This window comes from Thalassophryne amazonica, chromosome 8, assembly GCF_902500255.1.
Source record: "Thalassophryne amazonica chromosome 8, fThaAma1.1, whole genome shotgun sequence".
NCBI lineage: Eukaryota > Metazoa > Chordata > Actinopteri > Batrachoidiformes > Batrachoididae > Thalassophryne > Thalassophryne amazonica.
Genome location: NC_047110.1, coordinates 6,828,487 through 6,852,130, shown reverse-complemented (window position 1 = coordinate 6,852,130; position 23,644 = coordinate 6,828,487). Strand labels below are relative to the sequence as shown.

General features: G+C 44.3%; 1 protein-coding gene across 2 annotated transcripts in view; it reads left to right on the top strand.

Moving 5' to 3' along the window:
• The window catches only part of tango6 (transport and golgi organization 6 homolog (Drosophila)), a 154,038-nt gene that overhangs the window by 82,989 nt on the left and 47,405 nt on the right, over positions 1-23,644 (top strand). For both annotated transcript variants that reach the window (XM_034175708.1, XM_034175709.1), the window contains 4 exons: positions 1,547-1,673; positions 2,598-2,792; positions 11,169-11,309; positions 15,316-15,807. In XM_034175708.1, the coding sequence (XP_034031599.1) occupies positions 1,547-1,673; positions 2,598-2,792; positions 11,169-11,309; positions 15,316-15,807 (955 nt within the window). The remainder of the gene's footprint in view (positions 1-1,546; positions 1,674-2,597; positions 2,793-11,168; positions 11,310-15,315; positions 15,808-23,644) is intronic.

The following is a 23,644-nucleotide window of genomic DNA, read 5'->3' as shown; positions in this document are numbered from 1 at the left end:
ATCTCATGCTCCATTGTCCCCTCACTCATGAACAACATCCCGAGGTACTGGAACTCCTTCACTTGGGGCAAGACCTCGTTCCCTATCTGGAATAGGAAATCCATCGGTTTTCTGCAGAGAACCAAGACATCAGATTTAGAGGTGCTGATCAACATCCCAGCAGCTTCACATTCAGCTGCGAACCAATCCAGTGAGTGTTGGAGGTCACCAGCCGATGAAGCCAACAGGACCACATCATCTGCAAAAAGCAGTGATGAGACCCTGAGCCCACCAAACTGGAAACCCTCCTCCCCGACTATATTTCAATATCCTGTCCATGAATATTACAAACAGGATTGGTGACAAGGCACAGCCCTGGCGGAGGCCAGCCCCCACCCGAAACAAGTCTGAGTTACTGCTGAGCACCTGAACACAGCTCTCTCTTTGTGAGTACAGAGATTGGATGGCCCTGAGAAGGGATCCCCTCACTCCACACTCCCACAGCACCTCCCACAGTATCTCTGATCATATGCCTTCTCCAAGTGTACAGAATACATGTAGACTGGATGACCATACTCCCAGGCACCCTCCAGGATCCTTGTGAAAGTGAAGGGTGCCTGGTTTTGGAATCTTGTCTCAAAGGTAATTAGTTATATACATTGTAATGGATTGGTAAAACAGCTGCATTTTCATTCCTTCTTAGCAGGTGTGGTGGCCAAGTGGTTAATGTGCTTGGTTTCAGTTCAGAAGGCTCTGGGTTCAAATCCCACCCCTGCCACATTTCTCCATGTAATGTGGAGTTGCGTCAGGAAGGGCATCCGGCGTAAAACCTGCGCCAATTCAACATGCAGATCCAACTTGGATTTGCTGTGGCGACCCCGAGTGCAAACAAGGGAGCAGCCGAAGGGTCTTACTTTTACTTATGAGTTAGATAATGTATCTGTAAATTTATGTTTATTATAGATATAACATCTCGTTATAATCGTTCAGATGCCCTGCACGCAGTGACACACAGTGTTTTCAAATAGGTTGCGTAATGTTTATGACTAGTTCACAAAATTAATGTGTGCCAGAAGTTTAGCACATTTCAAAATTTTCTTTACGCACTGGCATGCAACCACGCACAGTTCACGTGCAGTTTACTACGTGTTTACTCACTGGCACACCAGATTGAGTGCCAGCGCGAGGATCAAATTCATGTGAGTGTCGATTTGTTGGTGTGATCGCCATGTGCTCGTCAGTGATGCGCTGCCGCATGCTTTGTGTAAGTGGAACTATTTTTGGGTGTAAGTTGTGTACAGCGGCAACATGATACGCAGTCATTTGTATAAATTCATTGAAGCGTTATATGTAAGTTAAGAATACGACATGTATACGTCCATCTGGTTATGAATACGCTATGTATGCATCCAACAGTGGAAAAAATTTTTTAAATCTGCATATGCCAGCATTTTTAATACGGTTGGAATACGCTGGCTCAATCGTCAAGGTGTGACAGGGCCCTTCTATTTAGATGGTTTAAAAAAAAAAGCTGTCCTCAGTCTGACTGTGTCTTCTTGTTTGGCAGTGACGAGGATGACGCTCTGTTTGAGAAGCTGTCGGACGAGCAGTGGAGGACGGAGTGTCTGGTGCTGCTGCTGGCTGAGCTCAAAGACAGTGACCTGCCTGGAGACTTTTTCTTGGAGCTGCTGCATGTAAGAAATGTAACACACACACACACACACGCACATGCTTGCACATGTTTTTTTTTTCTCGAGGGGACACAGTTTAGACCTTTATTGATTCCTAACCCCCAAATCCAACCCTGTTTGAAAACTGCAGCACGTGTAACCCCTGGTCTAACTGTGGAGGGGGTGTGGTCAGTTTGACCTGTGAGGTGTGAAATGTGGCTCTGTTTCCTGTTCTTGTCCCAGTGAGCAGTTGTTCAATTAATCAGCTTCTGTTGAGGATTTTGGGAAGCAGAAGAAACTGAATAAGATGCAACTGATCCAGTGAAAGACAGGTGGAACAATCCAATGTGTCAGAGACGGATGAGGAACCAGTGAGACTTTGAGGTCTCAGAAGCTCTCAGCTGGACGGTTTAATTTGTTTCAGTTACTAAGGAGTGGGCACGTCTGTCGTTCAAAAGCCCTATTGAATGCACTATAATGAAAAGTAAAACTGAGTAGCCCTCATTGTGAACATTTAGGATCTGGTTTACTAAAGGTTTGTGTGGTTAAAACACTCACAAAGAAATGCCCGTGCTGATTCTCTAACAGTGTGCACTGAGGAAAAATGCCAACAACAAAATGCCAACATTTAGCGGAACTTACCGATCCACCGCCATGATTTTTGGAATTTTGCTTCTTGTTAGAATCACAGTTAATGTGCGGTGACAAAACCTAGCAGTGGGACCCAGTGACTCAACAGAAACGTGTCATTTCGCTGCTGTTTTTCTGAAAATATCGTTACATTTTTGTGTCAGTCTATAATGAAAATGCAGCCTGTAACAGTGCAGTGTAATAAGAGAAAAAGCCGTTTCTTAGAGTTTGACCTTCAAACCAGGTCTTCCTGGTTGATCCAGGGTCAGTCTCTGAAAACAGGACGGATGTCTGCTCTATTGATCACGTCTCTTGCAGGAGCTGACGCGCTGGGCAGCAGAAACGGATGAAGACGAACAGGAGTTGGACACGATGGACTTGATGCTGCTGGAGGCGGAGCAGCAGCTCTTGGGTCATGCTTCCCGCCGCGGCCGAAGACTGACTGTCCTTCATCTGTTAGCTGTCATGTGTGAGGTTCTGCCGCATAGTCTGCTGCTGAGGAAAACCACACAGGTAGAGAAATCCACCACTCCAGCAAATGCTCAACCGGTGCTTTACAGTTCAGCAGCACACAGCAGAATCTGCACAAGTCACATGATGTGCTGTCACAGTTTTATTTTAGTTATGAAATGTTTGTGCTACTACATGTTTTATGTACCTCGTGTCCGGACTCCGTTCACACAAAACACTCAAGACCCTTTAATTGTTGTTTTGACATAATGGCCATTTGTTCATAGACATTACATTTTCTTCACATTTACAACTGTGAGAAAATTAACAGACTGACAGGAAGTCAGATGTAAGTGGAGACTTTTCTGTGCACAGATCTACAGCATGAATGTGGTTTGATGTGTTCTAATACTGCATTCACATGTCGGCTGTAAGCAGCAGATGGTAAACCGGATCCTCCATGTTTTCAATGAGAGGTTGATGGAAGGTTCCGCCACCTCTGGCTGTGTCCGTGTCAGCCGCTCACCATGGTGACACCTCCTGTCAAAAGTAAAAAAAAATCAACTTTTGCCACTTATAGGCCAAAGGACAAACTGGGTGTTTTGTCTTTAACGAGGAGGAAAGATGGATCACGAGAGAGATGGATGTTGAGAGTCACCTGGTTTTAATCAGGCAAACATGAATAATTAGCGATATTACAGAAAGGAATTAATTGATAACTTCAAAAAATGTGTACTTTTCAAGCTGCCATCAGAGCCACGGCTTCCTGATTTGATAGAACGCTGTGCAAAATGCTAAAACTCCAATGTTGTACCTTCCAATAAAGTAAATTGTTGACCAAGTCTTTAGTAGGAGTCTGTGTTAGATCATGTTATTGTTTAAGTTGAGAGTTACAAATGTAACTACAGTTCTATGAATTCCGGATGACCGCCAGAGGGCAGTGCTTTAGCACCTGGATAACTACATGTGCTCAGCAAAGAGGTCGAGAATGTATACCAACAAAGTCACGCCATTGGATGTGACCTGGGTGACGTCACTGGTTGTCTTTATATACCAGACAGACCCAGCTATCATTTCTTTTCGGAATGAACTCGCAAGACAAGCAATTCTGGCAGTCATCCGGAATTCATAGAACCGTAGTTACATTCGTAGCTCTTGTTCTATTTCATTCCTCTGACCGTCAGAGGGCAGTGCTTTAGCACCTGGATGACTTAATACCAACAAGGTCACAAAGAGTCACCCTCACCTAGCATCAACAATGGGGAGTGGAGGCAGACACCACCACCACTCGCAGTGTATGAATCGCTCACAGTCACAGCCGTAACACGAGGCACGGAGCGTGAATCGCTCACAGTCACAGCCGTAACACGAGGCACGGAGCGTGAATCGCTCACAGTCACAGCCGTAGCACGAGGCACGGAGCGTGAAACGCTCACAGCGTAAAAGCTAATACAAGGCACGGAGCGTGAATCACTCACAGCCCAAGTGCTAAGTCACTTACAGCAAAGACAACAGTAGCTGCAAACGGAGCTGTTGAACTTAGTAAAATGGGGGCAGCGCAGACGAAGTACTTCAAGGAGTGGAAGACACTCACGGCAAGCCCAACACATTACACTACCACATAGTTAATGAGGTTAGCGACACAACTAAACAAGTAGCCAGCTTTTGTCGAAACAACACAACTAAAGGGTTAAGGTGCGTTTACACATAAGCAAGACGCGTTACGAATGTGTGACACATTCATGACATTCTTAATGTGACTTAACGCATCTGAATAGGTTTCTTAATAGTGCGTGTTGGTGCGTGATATTCTTGATATTCGTGGAGCATGTTTTTGCCTGTCAAAAAATCTTCCACGAATGTCACACACCACCCTCATTTTGTCTCAAGTCATGGAGGTCGCAACTGAGCGTATTGATCCGTCTTGATGAGTAGTGATCCTTAACAGAACGTGACAACGTTCGTAGTGGTTCCTGTGATGGTTCTTGGAGCCCAAACTGTACAAAGTGACATGGAAACTGTCACGTTTTGACACGACTTGTAACGCGGCGTCACATTTCACTGCGCGCCACGACGGATCAGTTTTCTGTCATGTGCGCACAATTAAACTCGGCTTCAAATGTCGGTCCACAGTTCCTGCTGAAGCTCCTCAGGACGCTCCTGCAGGTGTTCCACCTGCTGTAACCAATGAGCGGGAGAACGAGTCTGAACCAGAGGAGCGAGAGGAGACTCACGTGCAGCCAGACATCTCTGCACCTCCTCCAGTCCGACGGAGGAAGAAGCGCGCGCACAATTAAACCCTGCGCTGCAGAACATTGTTTGATTGCTGACACCAAGTCGGCTAAAAGTCAAATTTCAGTGCTCTTCAGCGCGCTCCTGCAGGTGTTCCACCTGCTGCATTTGCCTGATGTTTGGGGAAATGCACCAGACAACAGCCACATGAAGCCACACATCTGGCGCTGTCCTCCTCCTCTCTGCGCCACTCCATGGCACAGAGCCCAACTACGCATGCAGTCACAAAGTTCTTCTGAAAAACTGGAGCGATCTGAATTCGGTTGGATGAATATGGGTGTGTGTGTGGAGACAATTCACCTCATTCACAACGTGACAGAACTTAACGATGCGCTGTTACGCGCAATAGCACGTAACGCAATATTACGTGCCAGTAATCGTAACGTGTGGTAACAGGTTGCAGCAGTTCCTGAGGACACCCGACGCCTCTGCCCCGAATAATCACATTCGTGATCAGCGGCCAAGAATGTGCACTTTGTGGCAATCGTGACTTGTTGTCATTATTTGTAAACGTAGCATTAGCGGGTAGCAGCTAATGACTTCAACTGTGCACAGAGGAAAATGCCCAGCAGGGCAGGAAGGTGTACTCACGACAAAATGGTGAAGCCGTGTCTCGCAGCCTCTGGAGGACGTGTGCAGTGGACGTAACTCCAACTGAAAGTGGGTTGTGTGGCTACAAGCGAGAGCGGCAATCGCAGCTAAATGCGTTCTCAACCTCTTCAGAATGCGAGCATGTAGAAAAGAAACGATTGCTGGGTTCGTCTGGTACATAAAGACAACCAGTGACGTCACCCAGGTCACATCCAATGGCGTGACTTTATTCTCGACCTCTCTGTGCTGCGCACATGAAAATTCAGTAAGGTATATCTTATATATTATATTCCAATTCTAAGGTGGAACTATGCCAGTATACAAAGGTATATCTAAATATCTAAAAAGGAAGAGTAAAATAGGAGAGTAGAAAAGAGTAGAGTAGAGCCACTTAGGTGCCTGGTCTTGAGAACCAGGGATGGTAGGTTAAAAAGCTTTTTTATCCCATGGGAACTATTCCTACCCACCCAAGTGGCTCAAGAAAAAGGTATATATAAAATAATAAGTAATAAGACATAAGAAGGATAAGACATCACAGGAGAAGATTGTTATCAAACACAAAGGAACCAACTATTTTGTAAGCTACGATGAACGTTGCTAAGGCCGACTAGATAAGCTAACGTTAGCTGTTAGGTATAACTAATTGTACCCCACTCCTCCAATATTTACTTAAATATAATAATATTAAAAAGGGGGGAACAAGAAAAAATAAGCATGTAGAAATGTATATGAAGACATAAGTAGATATATTTGCAGAAAAGAGAAAAACGGCGCCGTTTTAAAGGTGATAGAGAGAGGTTGAATGGGGCATTAATCCTTGTTCTGTGATGTGATATGTAGCCCCAAAAACATTGGTTGGGTCTGTAATGGCTCAGAACCTTCCTAAAAGGCTCTCTGAAACAGCTATGTTACTATGCTGGGTTTAGAATGCCTCATTTGCCTTTAATGGCGTCGTTTCGGAGCTTATTTGGCAACCTCATTATGAAATGCAAGTAGGTGTTGGCGCTGATCGGTTGCCGTTGTTTGATTGGCTGCCCTTGCTCTCACTGAAAAGAAAGCATTATTTATTTATTTTCATTGCTTTTATATTTTCTGTTGTGTTTCTATTCAGGTTTTTTTTTTTGCCTCTTTCTCTAAAATTGTATATAATAATCATTAGATTATTAATATATAAACAAAAATAAATTTAAGAAATATTACAATTTGAAAACAAATGCACTCGAACGTGATGAGAGCTGCAATGCTAACTTTTAACATTGAAAATGCCATAGACATGCTAACACATTAGCATCGCTCCCGTTTTTAAGTTATAAAATACATCTATCAACTGTTTCAGAAGAACGTAACAGGTCGGTTTAACATAGAAAAGGTAAATAATACTCACAGACGTATGCTCTTTACGGTTTTAGCAGGAGAAAATTAAGCAAAAGAAAGAAAGAATAATCGAAGCATTGCTTCAATCTGCGAAGCACTGCTTTGATTGGTTCAAGGTTCAAAGCAAAGCCGCGCTGCAGAAAAGTTGTTTACGGACCCGCTACAGGGTCTGTAATCAATACAGAAATGATCATTTTCCTGACAAACACCCCCCAAAACAACGGCCACTCTGAAGGACCGATAACATAATCGTTAAGCACAAAGCTTATTGATGTCGGTGGATCGAGTCATTTCTTAACGATACCCAAAAGGAACCGGTTCTTGATACCCATCCCTAGCTGCTAAGGGGTTAGCTCATTCCCTTTAGAGGAACAAACCAGAGCTAACGTGCCATTCTAACGTGCAATTCTTACAACAGGAATATGGCGCAACACAAATTTAAAACAAAAGAAAATGTGATACTCACAGGCTGTACTGATTGCTGGGGTTGATTTTGTCGGAACTGACCCTCTACTGAGTATTAAATGCCGTCTGAAGCCAGCTCGAAATCGTGCAAGGTTTGTGAAACAGTCCTCCGTGAAATGCGCAGAGCAAAGAAATAGTCGACGGTTGTATGTACTGATGCGGTTAAAAATGAATAAAAGCCAGTGATCACGTACATTGCTTTCCGTGGGAAGATCGTAGTCCGCTAAAACAGCCTGGGAAGGCACACCTGTAGCTCGCCATTGCTTCTCTTCGAGTGTTACGAATGGGTGGGCACAACCCTATGAATAATTAATTTCCAAGGGGCGTGTGTGAAAGGGGGTGGGTGGGTGTGTGTGTGTGGGGGGAGCTATTGGTGAAAAAGTGACGTAAGTTTTCTCTCAAAAATGGATTGGCCTGTTTTCTAGGGGCAATTCAAAAAAGGAGAAATACTTGAAACAGAGGTTCTGAAACTTGCTGGCACTTCATGTGTTTTCCCCACAGCGGGGAGACTCTGAACTAACACCAAAAACATGAAAAAGATGATTTTGATTCTCTATCCCCTTTAATCACCAAACCTGCAGCTGCCAGTGTTACACATCTTGCTGTTTCTTCTTCTTCTGCTTATATTTCTAACACAGTATTCAGTAGCTTCGCCCTCGTGTGGGAAAACATGTAATTACAGCTTAACCACTTAAAGCGTTAAACATTAATGTGTGTGTGTATATATACACACACACACACACACACACACATATATATATATATATATATATATATATATATATATATGTGTATGTATGTATGTATATATAAGGTGAATGAGGGTGAGGCAGCCTATTAGATAATTAATAGCTAATAGGATAAGCTATAATTGTAGCAGTATAACTGTATAAACAAAGGCTCAGATATAATATGTTATAGGTTTTATCTAAGGTTTACCCTATTTGTTAGGTTATGGTTAGCTAATCTAGGTAGAAGAAATTCCATCTTCTACATGTTTTTTAATGGGAACCCCAAACTTAGATGTTATTTCTTGATGTTTATTAGAAAATCTTTTGAACTGAAGAACCAATTTGTTATACAGAAACCCTTGTTTAACTACAAGTAAGTTTATGGTGTCTAGTGGAAAAGCTTTGGTAATTATCATAGATGCGACCAATTCTGACTAATTGAGAGGTGTAAACACCGTATGCAGGTTTACTCTGTATGTTACTACTCATACAAGGAAATTTTACAATATGAAAGTTAAAATCATCTCGTTTGTCGAAAACGGCTGTTCTAAACTGTCTATCTATAATGCTCAACTGTATATCTAAGTAGGAGAGTTTTTTATTGTTTTCTGTAGTCTTTTTTGGTTCTAATTCTGATGGATAAATATTTTAAATTTCATTCTCAAAATTAGGGTTATTTAAAGTAAGTAGGTCATCAATGTAACAGAAGGTATTATTAAAGGTTTTTGCTGACTTGCTATTAGTTTTAAGCTTATCTTTTATAAATTTGTATTCATAATAAAAAAGCACCGCCCTCTGGCGGTCAGGAGGAATGAAATAGAAACTGCTTTAAGACATTTGGTACGTGTACACGATGGTTCTGCAGCGTGGTGGATGTGGTGTGGCGCTGGACCAGCATGCACTCGTGGATGTTTATGTTTAGTTCCAGAAATCCACACCTGTGTGTTCTCTACACAACCTTCAGAAAACATTTGTATTATTTATTTGCTGTATTGCCTGTTTTACAGTAAAAAGTTGTATTTCCAAAGACTTTTTTTTTTTTATCGTTTTGTGTGTCTGGTATTTTTGACTGAAGCTCCAGTAAACTGCCCTACACGCAGTGCGGAACGATGGCACTGGCTATGACGGTACGTAGCCATGTCTATATAATATCAATCAATCAATCAATCAATTTTTTTATATAGCGCCAAATCACAACAAACAGTTGCCCCAAGGTGCTTTATATTGTAAGGCAAGGCCATACAATAATTATGTAAAACCCCAACGGTCAAAACGACCCCCTGTGAGCAAGCACTTGGCTACAGTGGGAAGGAAAAACTCCCTTTTAACAGGAAGAAACCTCCAGCAGAACCAGGCTCAGGGAGGGGCAGTCTTCTGCTGGGACTGGTTGGGGCTGAGGGAGAGAACCAGGAAAAAGACATGCTGTGGAGGGGAGCAGAGATCGATCACTAATGATTAAATGCAGAGTGGTGCATACAGAGCAAAAAGAGAAAGAAACACTCAGTGCATCATGGGAACCCCCCAGCAGTCTACGTCTATAGCAGCATAACTAAGGGATGGTTCAGGGTCACCTGATCCAGCCCTAACTATAAGCTTTAGCTAAAAGGAAAGTTTTAAGCCTAATCTTAAAAGTAGAGAGGGTGTCTGTCTCCCTGATCTGAATTGGGAGCTGGTTCCACAGGAGAGGAGCCTGAAAGCTGAAGGCTCTGCCTCCCATTCTACTCTTACAAACCCTAGGAACTACAAGTAAGCCTGCAGTCTGAGAGCGAAGCGCTCTATTGGGGTGATATGGTACTACGAGGTCCCTAAGATAAGATGGGACCTGATTATTCAAAACCTTATAAGTAAGAAGAAGAATTTTAAATTCTATTCTAGAATTAACAGGAAGCCAATGAAGAGAGGCCAATATGGGTGAGATATGCTCTCTCCTTCTAGTCCCTGTCAGTACTCTAGCTGCAGCATTTTGAATTAACTGAAGGCTTTTTAGGGAACTTTTAGGACAACCTGATAATAATGAATTACAATAGTCCAGCCTAGAGGAAATAAATGCATGAATTAGTTTTTCAGCATCACTCTGAGACAAGACCTTTCTGATTTTAGAGATATTGCGTAAATGCAAAAAAGCAGTCCTACATATTTGTTTAATATGCGCTTTGAATGACATATCCTGATCAAAAATGACTCCAAGATTTCTCACAGTATTACTAGAGGTCAGGGTAATGCCATCCAGAGTAAGGATCTGGTTAGACACCATGTTTCTAAGATTTGTGGGGCCAAGTACAATAACTTCAGTTTTATCTGAGTTTAAAAGCAGGAAATTAGAGGTCATCCATGTCTTTATGTCTGTAAGACAATCCTGCAGTTTAGCTAATTGGTGTGTGTCCTCTGGCTTCATGGATAGATAAAGCTGGGTATCATCTGCGTAACAATGAAAATTTAAGCAATACCGTCTAATAATACTGCCTAAGGGAAGCATGTATAAAGTGAATAAAATTGGTCCTAGCACAGAACCTTGTGGAACTCCATAATTAACGTAATTATGGAGCACTTAATATATATGTAATATAATATAATATCATATATATATATATATATATATATATATATATATATATATATATATATATATATATATATAAAATTTTAAGAGCCAGATCGCTCTTGGAAAAGAGATTTTTATTCTCAATGATGCCTATCTGCTAAAATAAAGGATTTGATTGATTGATTCCCAAGTTGCTCCCTGCGTGTAGTGAGCGCCTTCCAGCACTCTGACAGCGGTGTGTGAGTGTAAATGGGTGAATGTGAGGCATAATTGTAAAGCGCTTTGAGCGTCTGATGCAGATGGAAAAGCGCTATATAGAAATGCAATCCATTTATTGATATATGGTATATTTGAGTTGTTGTTTCAGTGAAACATATTTGAATTACTTGTGGGGAAAAATAGTAAAGTATCTCATGTGTTTGTTTGTGTGTTTGTGTTCTTCGGGTGGTGGATTTCATGGTGTCCCTGCTTGAGAGGGCCTCTGTGGGTGTGGAGCAGACTGGCCCCAGTCTGGAGAACCCAGTAGAGAGTCAGACGCTGAGCATGGGGATGGGCTTGGTGGCCACACTGCTGTCTGGACCCGAGGTACTGAGATCACCTGCAGTACCACATTCTGACACTAGGCGGTGCACTAACATCAAGACAGCAATTTGGTTTCAAGTCAGTAGTTGTCTTGAAAGTTTGAAATTGCTGTGGCGGCTGATTAATTACCTTTGATCAATTGACAAGTGAAATCATGTTAGTTTCATGTATTAATGTAATATGTACATGTTGTAGACATGAACAAGGGAAGCTCTTCAGCATCTCACCATGTCATTTAGCTCCTTCAGACTTTTTTTTTTTCAGTAAATGCTTCTGGAGAGCATTAGCATGGCTAAAAATATTCAGTTTCAACTTCAGCCTTCTTAACCTCCCACCATTCAAAGCATTTTTTATCATGTAGATGTAAATTTTATATTCAAACTTTTCATCTAGATGACAACAGGGCTGCACAATATGGCCAAATTAGCTGAACTTTAAGCTCTTCATTTTAAGAAAATTCTCCTCTACACCACTTCATCAGGAAGCTGTATTTCATATTTTTTATTCAATTTATATCAAGTTGTAGAGGTTTGCTATCAGTTTGAGTTTAAGGAACATAATTTTCAAGTTTTTGTTTTGTATTTGAAATGGCATCAGTAAATTAAAATGTGTGAAATACCACGTGTTCCAGTACTTTTGAGGGCAATTGAGAAACACTCAGGAGCAGCATCTTACATCTCAAATAAGCAAACAGCATGAATCAGCTACTGCAGGGGTGCCCAAGTTCGGTCCTTGAGAGCTACCTTCCTGACACTCTAGTTGCTCCGACACACCTGAATCCGATGAAAGACTTGTTGGCAGGCTTTTAATGAGCCTTTCATTGGATTTAGGTGTGTTGGAGCAACTAAGAGTGTCAGGAAGGTAGATCTCAAGGACCGAACTTGGGCACCGCTGAGCTACTGCCTACTCGTTTTATTAATCTAAAATCATCGTAGAAATGTGTATATATAAGACAACCCCAATTAAAGGAGAAATGCCACTTTTAACAACCTGGGCCGCATTTCTGGCATAAAATACGGCTGTTTACTCACCAAAATAACTTTGGTGTTATTAGGATTCTGTGGCTTAGAGGATGTGTTCACCTTCAAATCTGGTTCAAAGGTTTTTCTTCTTCTACTAAAGTGGATTGGAACTTTTTGTGGAACACGAAACCAACTACTGTACAGGAGGGACCTAGCAGTCAATATGTGTCACTGATTTCAAAATGGCTCTTTTCAACCAGACGTGCAGTGCCACGGCATGTCAGTCATCTTGGATGGTATGGAGCTAAATCAAGGCCAAAAGTTTTGTAATCTGAAAATAAAAAAAGATTGAAAAAATAAATTTTGAAACTGAAAATTAAAGTTTTGTAATCTGAAAATAAAAAAAGATTGAAAAAATAAATTTTGAAATTGAAAATTAAAGTTTTGTAATCTGAAAATAAAAAAAGATTGAAAAAATAAATTTTGAAACTGAAAATTCAATGTTTGTTCTTGAATTTTATAATCATTTAAAAAGTATTATCAAAATAAAAATAAGTGTAAGATATATATTTTTCAGTTTAAATAAAATTTTTGATTCAGCTCTGTAATTTTTTTGATCAAATAATTTATTTTCATTCGTATTTCTTTTTTTCACCTTCAAATCTTTTTTTCACTTTCAGATCTTATTTTTTCAGTTTCAAACTTTTGGCCCCGTTCTGGCGTGGGAGGGCGTGGTTTCGATTGAGAGGGGCGTGGAATTGTGAATGACAGCAGAGCAATCAGTCCTCACATGATGTTGCTTTCAGGAAACGTGGGTACTTTGATAGATAATGACTCTGCTCCCGTCTCCATCGTTTATTTACTACGCGGTTGGCGCGTGAAAGAAAATAGAGGGAATGAAAACTTATTACGAGGCTTTAAACCCTTGAGATAAAGCTGTTTATTGTGATCGATGTGTAACAGTTGGTTCAGTGGATCCGTATGTTGTACCAGATCGTGAATTTAATGACGATGTAACAAAGTTGACCGCCCGTAAATCCAAATCCAAAGCCGCCCGGAAGAGCGCTCCGGCTACCGGCGGCGTGAAGAAGCCTCACCGTTACAAGTGCGGCACCGTGGCTCTGAGAGATCCGCCGCTACCAGAAATCCACCGAGCTGCTGATCCACAAGCTGCCGACCAGGTCAGCCTCGCCGGCCTCCTGCAGAGCATCACAGCGGAGCTCTGAAAGTGTAGGTCGGTCTTGAAGTCCTGAGCGATTTCTCTCACCAGGTGCTGGAAGGGCAGCTTGTGGATCAGCAGCTCGGTGGATTTCTGGTAGCAGCGGAGCGCCACAGTGCCGCGCCTGTAACAGCGAGGCTTCTTCACACCGCCGGTTACCGGAGCGCTCTTCCGGGCAGGTTTGGGTTTGGATTTAGATTTATGGGCAGTCTGCTTGGTTGTGGCCATATTAAAGCTTCCTTCAGATCTGCTGAGCCAGGTCTCTGTGTGTCTGTGTAGAAAGCTCGTAACACTCCACTGCAGCCTGTAAAATGAGCGACCTGCCTCATTTTCATACAGCGATGCTGTGCTGCGTTCACAGTCTTGTGTGGATTTGGGACACATCGTTTTTTTTAGGTATAGGTGTTAAACTTTACAATCTTGCATATTTTCCAGTTTTTAAACATAAAAAATGACCAAGAGTGGTCTAGAATTACTTGTAATAGACATCTTTAGCATCCCTTTATTTACAGGTATCAAGACAACACAGTGGAGAGAAAGTGACTACGTTTACATGCCGTTAATATTCGTGTTAAGGTCAATATTCTGGTTTCTGAATCATTAGGAATAACCCGTTTACATGCTTAAGCAGACAGTTACTCCTGTATACATGGTCATTGGTATCATTTGGAATATCTCCATCTAAACAGCGACGCACGTCGTCCACTGGTGATTGATTTGGTCTGCAGTTCGTGCAAATCCTGCTTCGCGTAACTTTTCGGCCACCTTCTTGTAAATGTTGCTATCTCGGTACTTTCTACCGTCAATAAAAGACATTATATTCATGTCTTTCATGATACTAATAAAGTACAGTGGTCCCTTGTTTATCGCGGGAGTTACGTTCTAAAAATCACGCGAAATCTGTGAAGTAGTCAACGATAGTTTTTACAATTATTATAGACGTTTTAAGGCTGTAAAACCCCTCACTACCCACTTTATACACTTTTCTCAAACAGGCATTAACATTTTCTCACTTTCCTGTGTAAACACTCTCTTTTTTCTTCTGGGTGAGAAGATTATAAACAGACAAACGCAGAACACAATGCGCGTGCTCTCCCTTCGCTCACTGCCTCCGGGAGTACGGATGTGGGACCTGCAAAGAATCCAAGTCATGGCCACGGAGCTCTGCGGCTGCGGTTTACCGAGACCCTGCGGCGCTGTGGATTTTTTCCGCAAGAAATCTATCCTTGCGGGCTGCCTCCGCATCAAAACAGCGAGCATAGTCTCTGGACCTGTTGCCAAAGTTGGCACAGCTACCACACAGCAGAGAGGGGGACAGTGTGAGTGGCCTGCTGCGGTGTTTATCTCTGTTTCTGTGGTGTCCAGTGGGCTGCGCGCACCGCATACAAGTAGTTGCCGTACTCAAAAGACCAAGACTCCTTGCGGATAGGATATGTGCAGAACACAAAATAATGTTCCTTTTTATGGGGATATCCCGATGCGCGTTTATATGACCTGATATTCGGGTTAGAAAAGGAGTAACCCAGGGGTCTTATTCGGGTTTTTAAAAACCGGAATATGAGCATATTCTGGTTTTTGCGGGTGTTTACATGGCCGTGCGCAACCGGGTTACTGCTAATATTTTGGTTATGAAAGGGTTATTTGCTGCATGTAAACGTAGTCAGTTAGACTGAGACTGAGACTTTGTGTCTCAGTCAGAGACACAAAGTTTTAGTTGTGTAGAACGTCGTGTTAACTGGATCAAAGCATCGCATGATGACTGGTCCTTATGATCAAACAGGAAGTACGATCTATTAAAACTTGTTATTTTCCTTTCTCAATATTAAAGCTCAGTCCAGAGGACTACGTGTCAATGTCGAGCCTCCTCCCACCACTGGAGACACTGTCCCAGAAGCACCCTGAGGTCTTCATCCAGGAGCTGGCGTCCAGCCTCAGAGCCGTCATTGCCACACACGGTGCCTACAGACCTGAGAGCCTGATGGCTGCTGCCCGGAGTTCCACGAACTCTGGAACCAAACCACAGAACCGTCCAGCTGTCCACAGCAAAAACATACAAACTCAGCCCAGTAACTCACAGATCAGGAGTCAAAGATCTCCACCCAACACCCAAAGCAGACACCCAGTGGCCCCAGGAGGGTCCGCAGCAGGACCGGTTCCTGGAGGAGGATACAGTGACCCCACGCCAAAGCCCTTCTCTGATTGGCTGCTGGAGGCATGTGATCCAGCTGTGCCAACCAGAGCATTCGCCCTGAGACAGCTGGTGCAGATGGTGCAAGACAGGAACCCTGAGGCTGTCCAGGCCCAGGACAAAGTCCTCATGGTGAGTTTTTGGTGATGTCAGGTTTTCTTTTTCTTTTTTCTTCAAAAGTCACGTGAACTTTATAAAAGATGAAAATGATAAACATCTGGTCACAAACAGAATTCAAAGAGCTTAAATGATAAATGTTCCTGAGCAGAGGGAGGTGTGTGTGTGTGTGTGTGTGTGTGTGTGTGTGTGTGTGTGTGTGTGTGTGTGTGTGTGTGTGTGTGTGTGTGTGTGTGTGTGTGTGTGTGTGTGTGTGTGTGTGTGTGTGTGCACGTGTGTGCGCGTGTGTGCGTGTCCAATTATTACAGGGATTGAAGTGTAAAGTTACATGAAATTTAAAAAAATTTAAATTTTTCTTTTATGGTTTTGCATTTTAAAATGAGTATTTTTTGAACCCCTGTAGAAGGGGCAGGTGTATAAATGTATTATCACTAAAGATTTCCATCCGTCCTTCTGTCAGTCTGTGAGTCCACAGCGATGCTCTAATATGACAAAACATCAAAGAAGACAAAGTTAAGACAGTGGACTTAGTTTAACACACTGCAGAATGGAGACCAGACACACGATGACAAGCTGCTATTGGTTAAGACGGAAACTGCAGAATGGAGACCAGACACACGATGACAAGCTGCTATTGGTTAAGACGGGTGGGCAGTCATGTGCCATGAAGGGCTGAGACACTGCAGGTTTTCCTTACAATCAATCACCCCAGCTGGTGATTTCATTAATGATCAAGTGTCTCAGCAGGTGATTTCATTGATGATCAGGTGTTTATGTTCAGGGGAGAAGCTCATCAGCAGCCAGTCCACCTGTTGAGGTGATTGGCTGCTGCAGTGTCTCGGCCCTTGCTTCCCACTCCTGGGTTAAGACCTAAAGCAGAGGGAAGCGGTGTGTTTTGTAACTTTAAAAATATAATAACCCACCATAGTCTGGTCACGAGACCCTATATCCTACAGCTACAACAATCCAGATGGAGAGAAGAGCACTAACAAAAGTGACAAGATCTTGACCTGAAGAACTAAAGACAGGTTCACTGAGAAGGGAAGATAAATGGGGCAGTTATCAGGACTGGCTTCATGACAGACAACAAAACAGCCGACATCCAGGCCATGACCCAAAAAATATTAAAGGATTTTGTTTTTGTTTTACTGTTTTGTTTGTTTGTTGTTGTTTTTGTTTGTTTTTTTTTTGCAAATTTGGCTTATCTAATATATACCACCGTGGGGGGAGCAGCACAAAGTTTAATTTGATTCAATGAATTTTTGTCCTTGAAACAAGGGTGGTGATCCTTTGATAATTTACAGAATTTCCACAAAAGGTTTGTGCCTTCTTTGAGTTCCATTTAAAAACAATAAATATGTCCTCACCCTCCAGATAAGAGCCACATTTTCAAAGAGAACAGATGCACCAAGAGGCAAAGATCAATAGAATATGTTCATAATGTGTAATGACCCCCAACGATACAGTCAAACCAAACTCTGCACTCGGGCTGAAACGATTAGTCGAGTAACTCGAATAATTCAACTACAAGAAATGTTTGAGGCAAATTCTGTGCTGCAAAGCTTCGTTTAACGTTGTAGTACATATGCCAGGCCTGTGTGTGGCGCTGTAATGTCCCCAGAAAAAAAAAACAGAAGAAGACTAGAGCATGCTCATACACCATGTAAGTGTAATCCATTTAGCACTAAAACTAGCTCTTTCCAACGCGACAGAATAAAATAAAGCCTTTTAGTAGAAAGACGGTCCACGCTGATCATCCGAAACAGACTGACTGCCTATTTAGAGCGAAGCAGTGTGTTTCTGTTTTTAACAAACACTGTTTCATCCGCTGGCTGTTCTCCGCTCTACGTGGGGCTGCTGTCTCTCTCAGCTCTCCCCTCACACCAGGCGAGTCACAGCTCCATCCCCGGCCACACTGACAAACAGTCTCTCAAAGAACATCCTCTCTTTCTTCTGTATTTTGTTCAGACTCACACTGAGTGTTTCACTTTTTAATTTTCGCTTTTTTGGACAACACACAACACTTCACAGACACGGTAACTTAAATAAAATAATAATAATAAAACTGTCTGCGAGGATTGAATGTTCAACCTCCAGCTGAAATGCATCTGCTGAATTGCAGGGACCCAGTCCACCAACCTTAAAAAAAAACAAACAAACAACTTAAAAATGATTACATTTTACAAACTGGGGAAAACAAAACAACAGCCACATCCCATCGCCATTTAAAAAAAAAATGACAAGACTTTGGCCCAACTTTGGCTGAGCTCCTGACACCAGGAAAGCTCTAAAACTTGTAAAGACATGAAAAAATAAATAATTACCCAGTGGCAGTCTCTCTGATGACACAGTGACATTGTGCCATTGCTCAGGGAGAGCCCTGGACTATTGATGTTTAAAATGCAGCACTTTTTATCCGATTACTTGATTAATCGCCAGAATAATTGATAGAATATTCAATTACTAAAATAATCAATAGCTGTCAGCCTTACTCTGCATATCCATAAAATGATAGAAACCAAAGCTGGCACTGGAACATTAAACTTTACTGCAGAGTGCACTTCGGTCTCATATTTGTGTCCGAACCTTGACACTGTTAGTGTCTCTATTTTCATTCTAAACACATCCTCAGCCAGCAAGGAAGGAAGCAGCAGGAAGAATTTTTCATTTGTATTTTCATTTTTTTTAATTAACAAAAATAAAGTTTGCATGATGTGAAGCAGACCTGTTGGCCCAAGCACACAGAGTAAAGTCTTCTGACATCTTGTGTCATTTCATCTGGTGTAATCATCACAGCCTGAAGAAAACTGTTGTCCACGTAAGACATTTTTTGAGACGATATATCATAGAAATTGTTTGTGAATATATGCAGTCCCATTTTGTTCTGCTACCAAGAAGAAGAAAAAAAATGCTTATTTTAAAAACCGAAAGTCCTTTCTGCAGTTATTTTCTCAGTGTCACAGTGTCCTTTTATTCACAAGTGTTTGCCACAACCATCCATCATCTCTTCAGCATTCTGCTCGCAACGATAATAAATCCCATTGATGATCCACCAAGACAAAAAGTGTTACATTTCACTGTTAACATCAACAACATGTCATTCATTATGAGCGGCTGAGTTTAAAGAGGCAGAATAGAATGGAATAGAATAGAATAGAATGAAAATCGAATAGAATAATTCTTTATTGTCCACCAAGGTGGAAAATTGTCTTCGGCTTACCAGCACAGGAGACAGACAGCACTAAAACACAAATATCATCATACATAAAAACATATAATAGTTACAATAAAAACAGAGGTAAGATATAGTAAAATACATAGGAATAAAAGAAGAAGTAAAATAAGATCTAGTAAGAGCTATGACGTCATTGTTTCAGAAAGGTTCCGTACATTCAGTGTCTTTGTGCTGATGTGACCAGACTCAAACCCAATTATCATTTCAAAATATTTCTCCAAACCCGGCCTAACCCATTGGGCCCGGGCCGGGTATCCACACTTAACAGAGATCAACAGTCTAAGATGGTGGCAGCGCTTCCACAGCACCGCTGCTTTGGCTGGAAGCTTTTTAATGTTACCTTTGACAAAGGAGGATCCCAGCATCTGTGGGGCTGTGCGAGGGGCTCAGAAGAATTTTGGCCAGAGGGTAGAACAGCACATTTGAAATAAACCAGATGAGCAAACAAGAAAACCAAAAACTGACTCACGCAGACAAAAGCTTCTTTCTTTGCAAGCACGCGAGTGACCACCCTGAGCGTGTGACCATTTTGCTTATATTGAGATTTGCCTCTGATTATTCAGCAGGTGAGTTCCTGTATAATCTGCACGGCTGCAGGTGTTGGGTCTCAGTTCCAATACAGTTAAAAAAAAACAACAACCAGCTTCTGTTGAGATTGAATTTGTTCACTATGTCTCATCTTCTTAACATGTGACCATTTGCAGTCAGTATCAGTGTTTTTTTAGTCTTTTAATGTCCACTGCAGCATCCGGAAGGTATTCACAGCGCTTCACTTTTTCCACATTTTTTTATGTTACAGCCTTATTCCAAAATGGATGAAATTCATTTTTCCCCCTCAAAATTCTACACACAATATTCCATAATGAAAAAATGTGGGAAAAAAAACATTTTGTTTGTTTTGCTTTGGGGTTTTCTTTTTAGATTTTTGTGATTTGTGATCTGGCCGTCCATCTAAGTGATTGAGGCGATTGAGGGAGAAGAGCGCAAACAAAGAGCGTAAAACCCTTTATTTTCAATGAGAAGCATCTCACAAACTCCAAAACCAAGCTTGCATGACATTCTGCCGCGAGTGCGCACCTCTGCTTGACGTCAGACTCACCACGGTCAAAGTTCAACCCGATGGGGAGGTGATGGTCTAGTGCAGGGGTGGGCAACCTGTTCCAGAAAGAGCCATGAGGGTGCAGGTTTTCTTTGCAGCCACTGACTCCACCAGGTGATTTCACTGATTAACTGATTCCATCTGCTCAGTAAAATCAGTAAAATCACCTGGTGGAGTCAGTGGCTGCAAAGAAAACCTGCACCCTCATGGCTCTTTCTGGAACAGGTTGCCCACCCCTGGTCTAGTGGTTAAGCTGTTGGGCTCAAGACCAGAGGATCCTTGGTTCAAATTCCAGCCTGACCAGAAAATCACTAAGAGCCCTTGGGCAAGGTCCTTAATCCCCTAGTTGCTCCCAGTGTGTAGTGAGCGCCTTGTGTGGCAGCACCCTCACATCGGGGTGAATGTGAGGCATTATTGTAAAGCGATTTGAGCATCTGATGAAGATGGAAAAGCGCTATATAAATGCAGTCCATTTACCATTTAAAACAAGTTTCACTGCTGGGCGCTGTGACTTGACGTAGCCAATAGAAATAAGGCATCAGGTCAGAACACAGAAGATGCAGAAATGTGTCAACTGTTAATTTACACACAGCTGTTTTTTTTTTTTTTTAGAAAATCTCTTATGTATGCAGGTTTTTTATTCAAGATTAATTTCTGATTACTGTACATTTTGAAATTAAAAACATTTCTTACATTATAAAACTCTCTCTCTCTGTCCGGGTCTGTGGGTCTCTGTCCGGCTGCTGTCTCTCTCTCTCTGTCCGGGTCTGTGGGTCTCTGTCCGGCTGCTGTCTCTCTCTCTGTCCGGGTCTGTGGGTCTCTGTCCGCCTGCTGTCTCTCTCTCTGACTGGGTCTGTGGGTCTCTGTCCGGCTGCTGTCTCTCTCTCTGTCCGGGTCTGTGGGTCTCTGTCCGGCTGCTGTCTCTCTCTCTGTCCGGGTCTGTGGGTCTCTGTCCGGCTGCTGTCCCTCTCTCTGACCGGGTCTGTGGGTCTCTGTCCGCCTGCTGTCTCTCTCTCTGACCGGGTCTGTGGGTCTCTGTCCGGCTGCTGTCTCTCTCTCTGTCCGGGTCTGTGGGTCTCTGTCCGGCTGCTGTCCCTCTCTCTGACCGGGTCTGTGGGTCTCTGTCCGGCTGCTGTCTCTCTCTCTGACCGGGTCTGTGGGTCTCTGTCCGCCTGCTGTCTTTCTCTCTGACTGGGTCTGTGGGTCTCTGTCCGGCTGCTGTCTCTCTCTCTATGTCCGGGTCTGTGGGTCTCTGTCCGGCTGCTGTCTCTCTCTCTATGTCCGGGTCTGTGGGTCTCTGTCCGGCTGCTGTCTCTCTCTCTGACTGGGTCTGTGGGTCTCTGTCCGCCTGCTGTCTCTCTCTCTGTCCGGGTCTGTGGGTCTCTGTCCGCCTGCTGTCTCTCTCTCTGTCCGGGTCTGTGGGTCTCTGTCCGGCTGCTGTCTCTCTGTCTGACTGGGTCTGTGGGTCTCTGTCCACCTGCTGTCTCTCTCTCTGACTGGGTCTGTGGGTCTCTGTCCGCCTGCTGTCTCTCTCTCTGACTGGGTCTGTGGGTCTCTGTCCGCCTGCTGTCTCTCTCTGTCCGGGTCTGTGGCTCTCTGTCCGGCTGATGTCTCTCTCTCTGACTGGGTCTGTGGGTCTCTGTCCGCCTGCTGTCTCTCTCTCTGTCCGGGTCTGTGGCTCTCTGTCCGGCTGATGTCTCTCTCTCTGACTGGGTCTGTGGCTCTCTGTCTGGCTGATGTCTCTCTCTCTGACTGGGTCTGTGGGTCTCTGTCCGGCTGCTGTCTCTCCCTCTCTGACCGGGTCTGTGGGTCTCTGTCCGGCTGCTGTCTCTCTCTCTGACCGGGTCTGTGGGTCTCTGTCCGGCTGTTGTCTCTCTGTCTGACCGGGTCTCTGGGTCTCTGTCCGGCTGCTGTCTCTCTCTCTGACCGGGTCTGTGGGTCTCTGTCCGGCTGCTGTCTCTCTCTCTGACCGGGTCTGTGGGTCTCTGTCCGGCTGCTGTCTCTCTGTCTGACCGGGTCTGTGGTCTCTGTCCAGCTGCTGTCTCTCTCTCTCTGACCGGGTCTGTGGGTCTCTGTCCGGCTGCTGTCTCTCTCTCTCTGACCGGGTCTGTGGGTCTCTGTCCGCCTGCTGTCTCTCTCTCTGACTGGGTCTGTGGGTCTCTGTCCGGCTGCTGTCTCTCTCTCTGACCGGGTCTGTGGGTCTCTGTCCAGCTGCTGTCTCTGTCTGACCGGGTCTGTGGGTCTCTGTCCGGCTGCTGTCTCTCTTTCTGACCGGGTCTGTGGGTTTCTGTCCGGCTGCTGTCTCTCTCTCTGACCGGGTCTGTGGGTCTCTGTCCGGCTGTTGTCTCTCTGTCTGACCGGGTCTGTGGGTCTCTGTCCGGCTGCTGTCTCTCTGTCTGACCGGGTCTGTGGGTCTCTGTCCGGCTGGTGTCTCTCTGTCTGACCGGGTCTGTGGGTCTCTGTCCGGCTGGTGTCTCTCTGTCTGACCGGGTCTGTGGGTCTCTGTCCAGCTGCTGTCTCTGTCTGACCGGGTCTGTGGGTCTCTGTCCGGCTGCTGTCTCTCTTTCTGACCGGGTCTGTGGGTTTCTGTCCGGCTGCTGTCTCTCTCTCTGACTGGGTCTGTGGGTCTCTGTCCGGCTGTTGTCTCTCTGTCTGACCGGGTCTGTGGGTCTCTGTCCGGCTGCTGTCTCTCTGTCTGACCGGGTCTGTGGGTCTCTGTCCGGCTGGTGTCTCTCTGTCTGACCGGGTCTGTGGGTCTCTGTCCGGCTGTTGTCTCTCTCTCTGACCGGGTCTGTGGGTCTCTGTGCGGCTGCTGTCTCTCTCTCTGACCGGGTCTGTGGGTCTCTGTCCGGCTGCTGTCTCTCTGTCTGACCGGGTCTGTGGGTCTCTGTCCGGCTGCTGTCTCTCTCTCTGACCGGGTCTGTGGGTCTCTGTCCGGCTGTTGTCTCTCTGTCTGACCGGGTCTGTGGGTCTCTGTCCGGCTGCTGTCTCTCTCTCTGACCGGGTCTGTGGGTCTCTGTCCGGCTGCTGTCTCTCTCTCTGACCGGGTCTGTGGGTCTCTGTCCGGCTGCTGTCTCTCTGTCTGACCGGGTCTGTGGGTTTCTGTCCGGCTGCTGTCTCTCTCTCTGACCGGGTCTGTGGGTCTCTGTCCGGCTGCTGTCTCTCTCTCTGACCGGGTCTGTGGGTCTCTGTCCGGCTGCTGTCTCTCTCTCTGACCGGGTCTGTGGGTCTCTGTCCGGCTGCTGTCTCTCTCTCTGACCGGGTCTGTGGGTTTCTGTCCGGCTGCTGTCTCTCTCTCTCTGACCGGGTCTGTGGGTTTCTGTCCGGCTGCTGTCTCTCTCTCTCTGACCGGGTCTGTGGGTCTCTGTCCGGCTGCTGTCTCTCTCTCTCTGACCGGGTCTGTGGGTCTCTGTCCGGCTGCTGTCTCTCTCTCTGACCGGGTCTGTGGGTCTCTGTCCGGCTGCTGTCTCTCTCTCTGCCCGGGTCTGTGGGTCTCTGGCGATTGTTGGCGTTGTTCA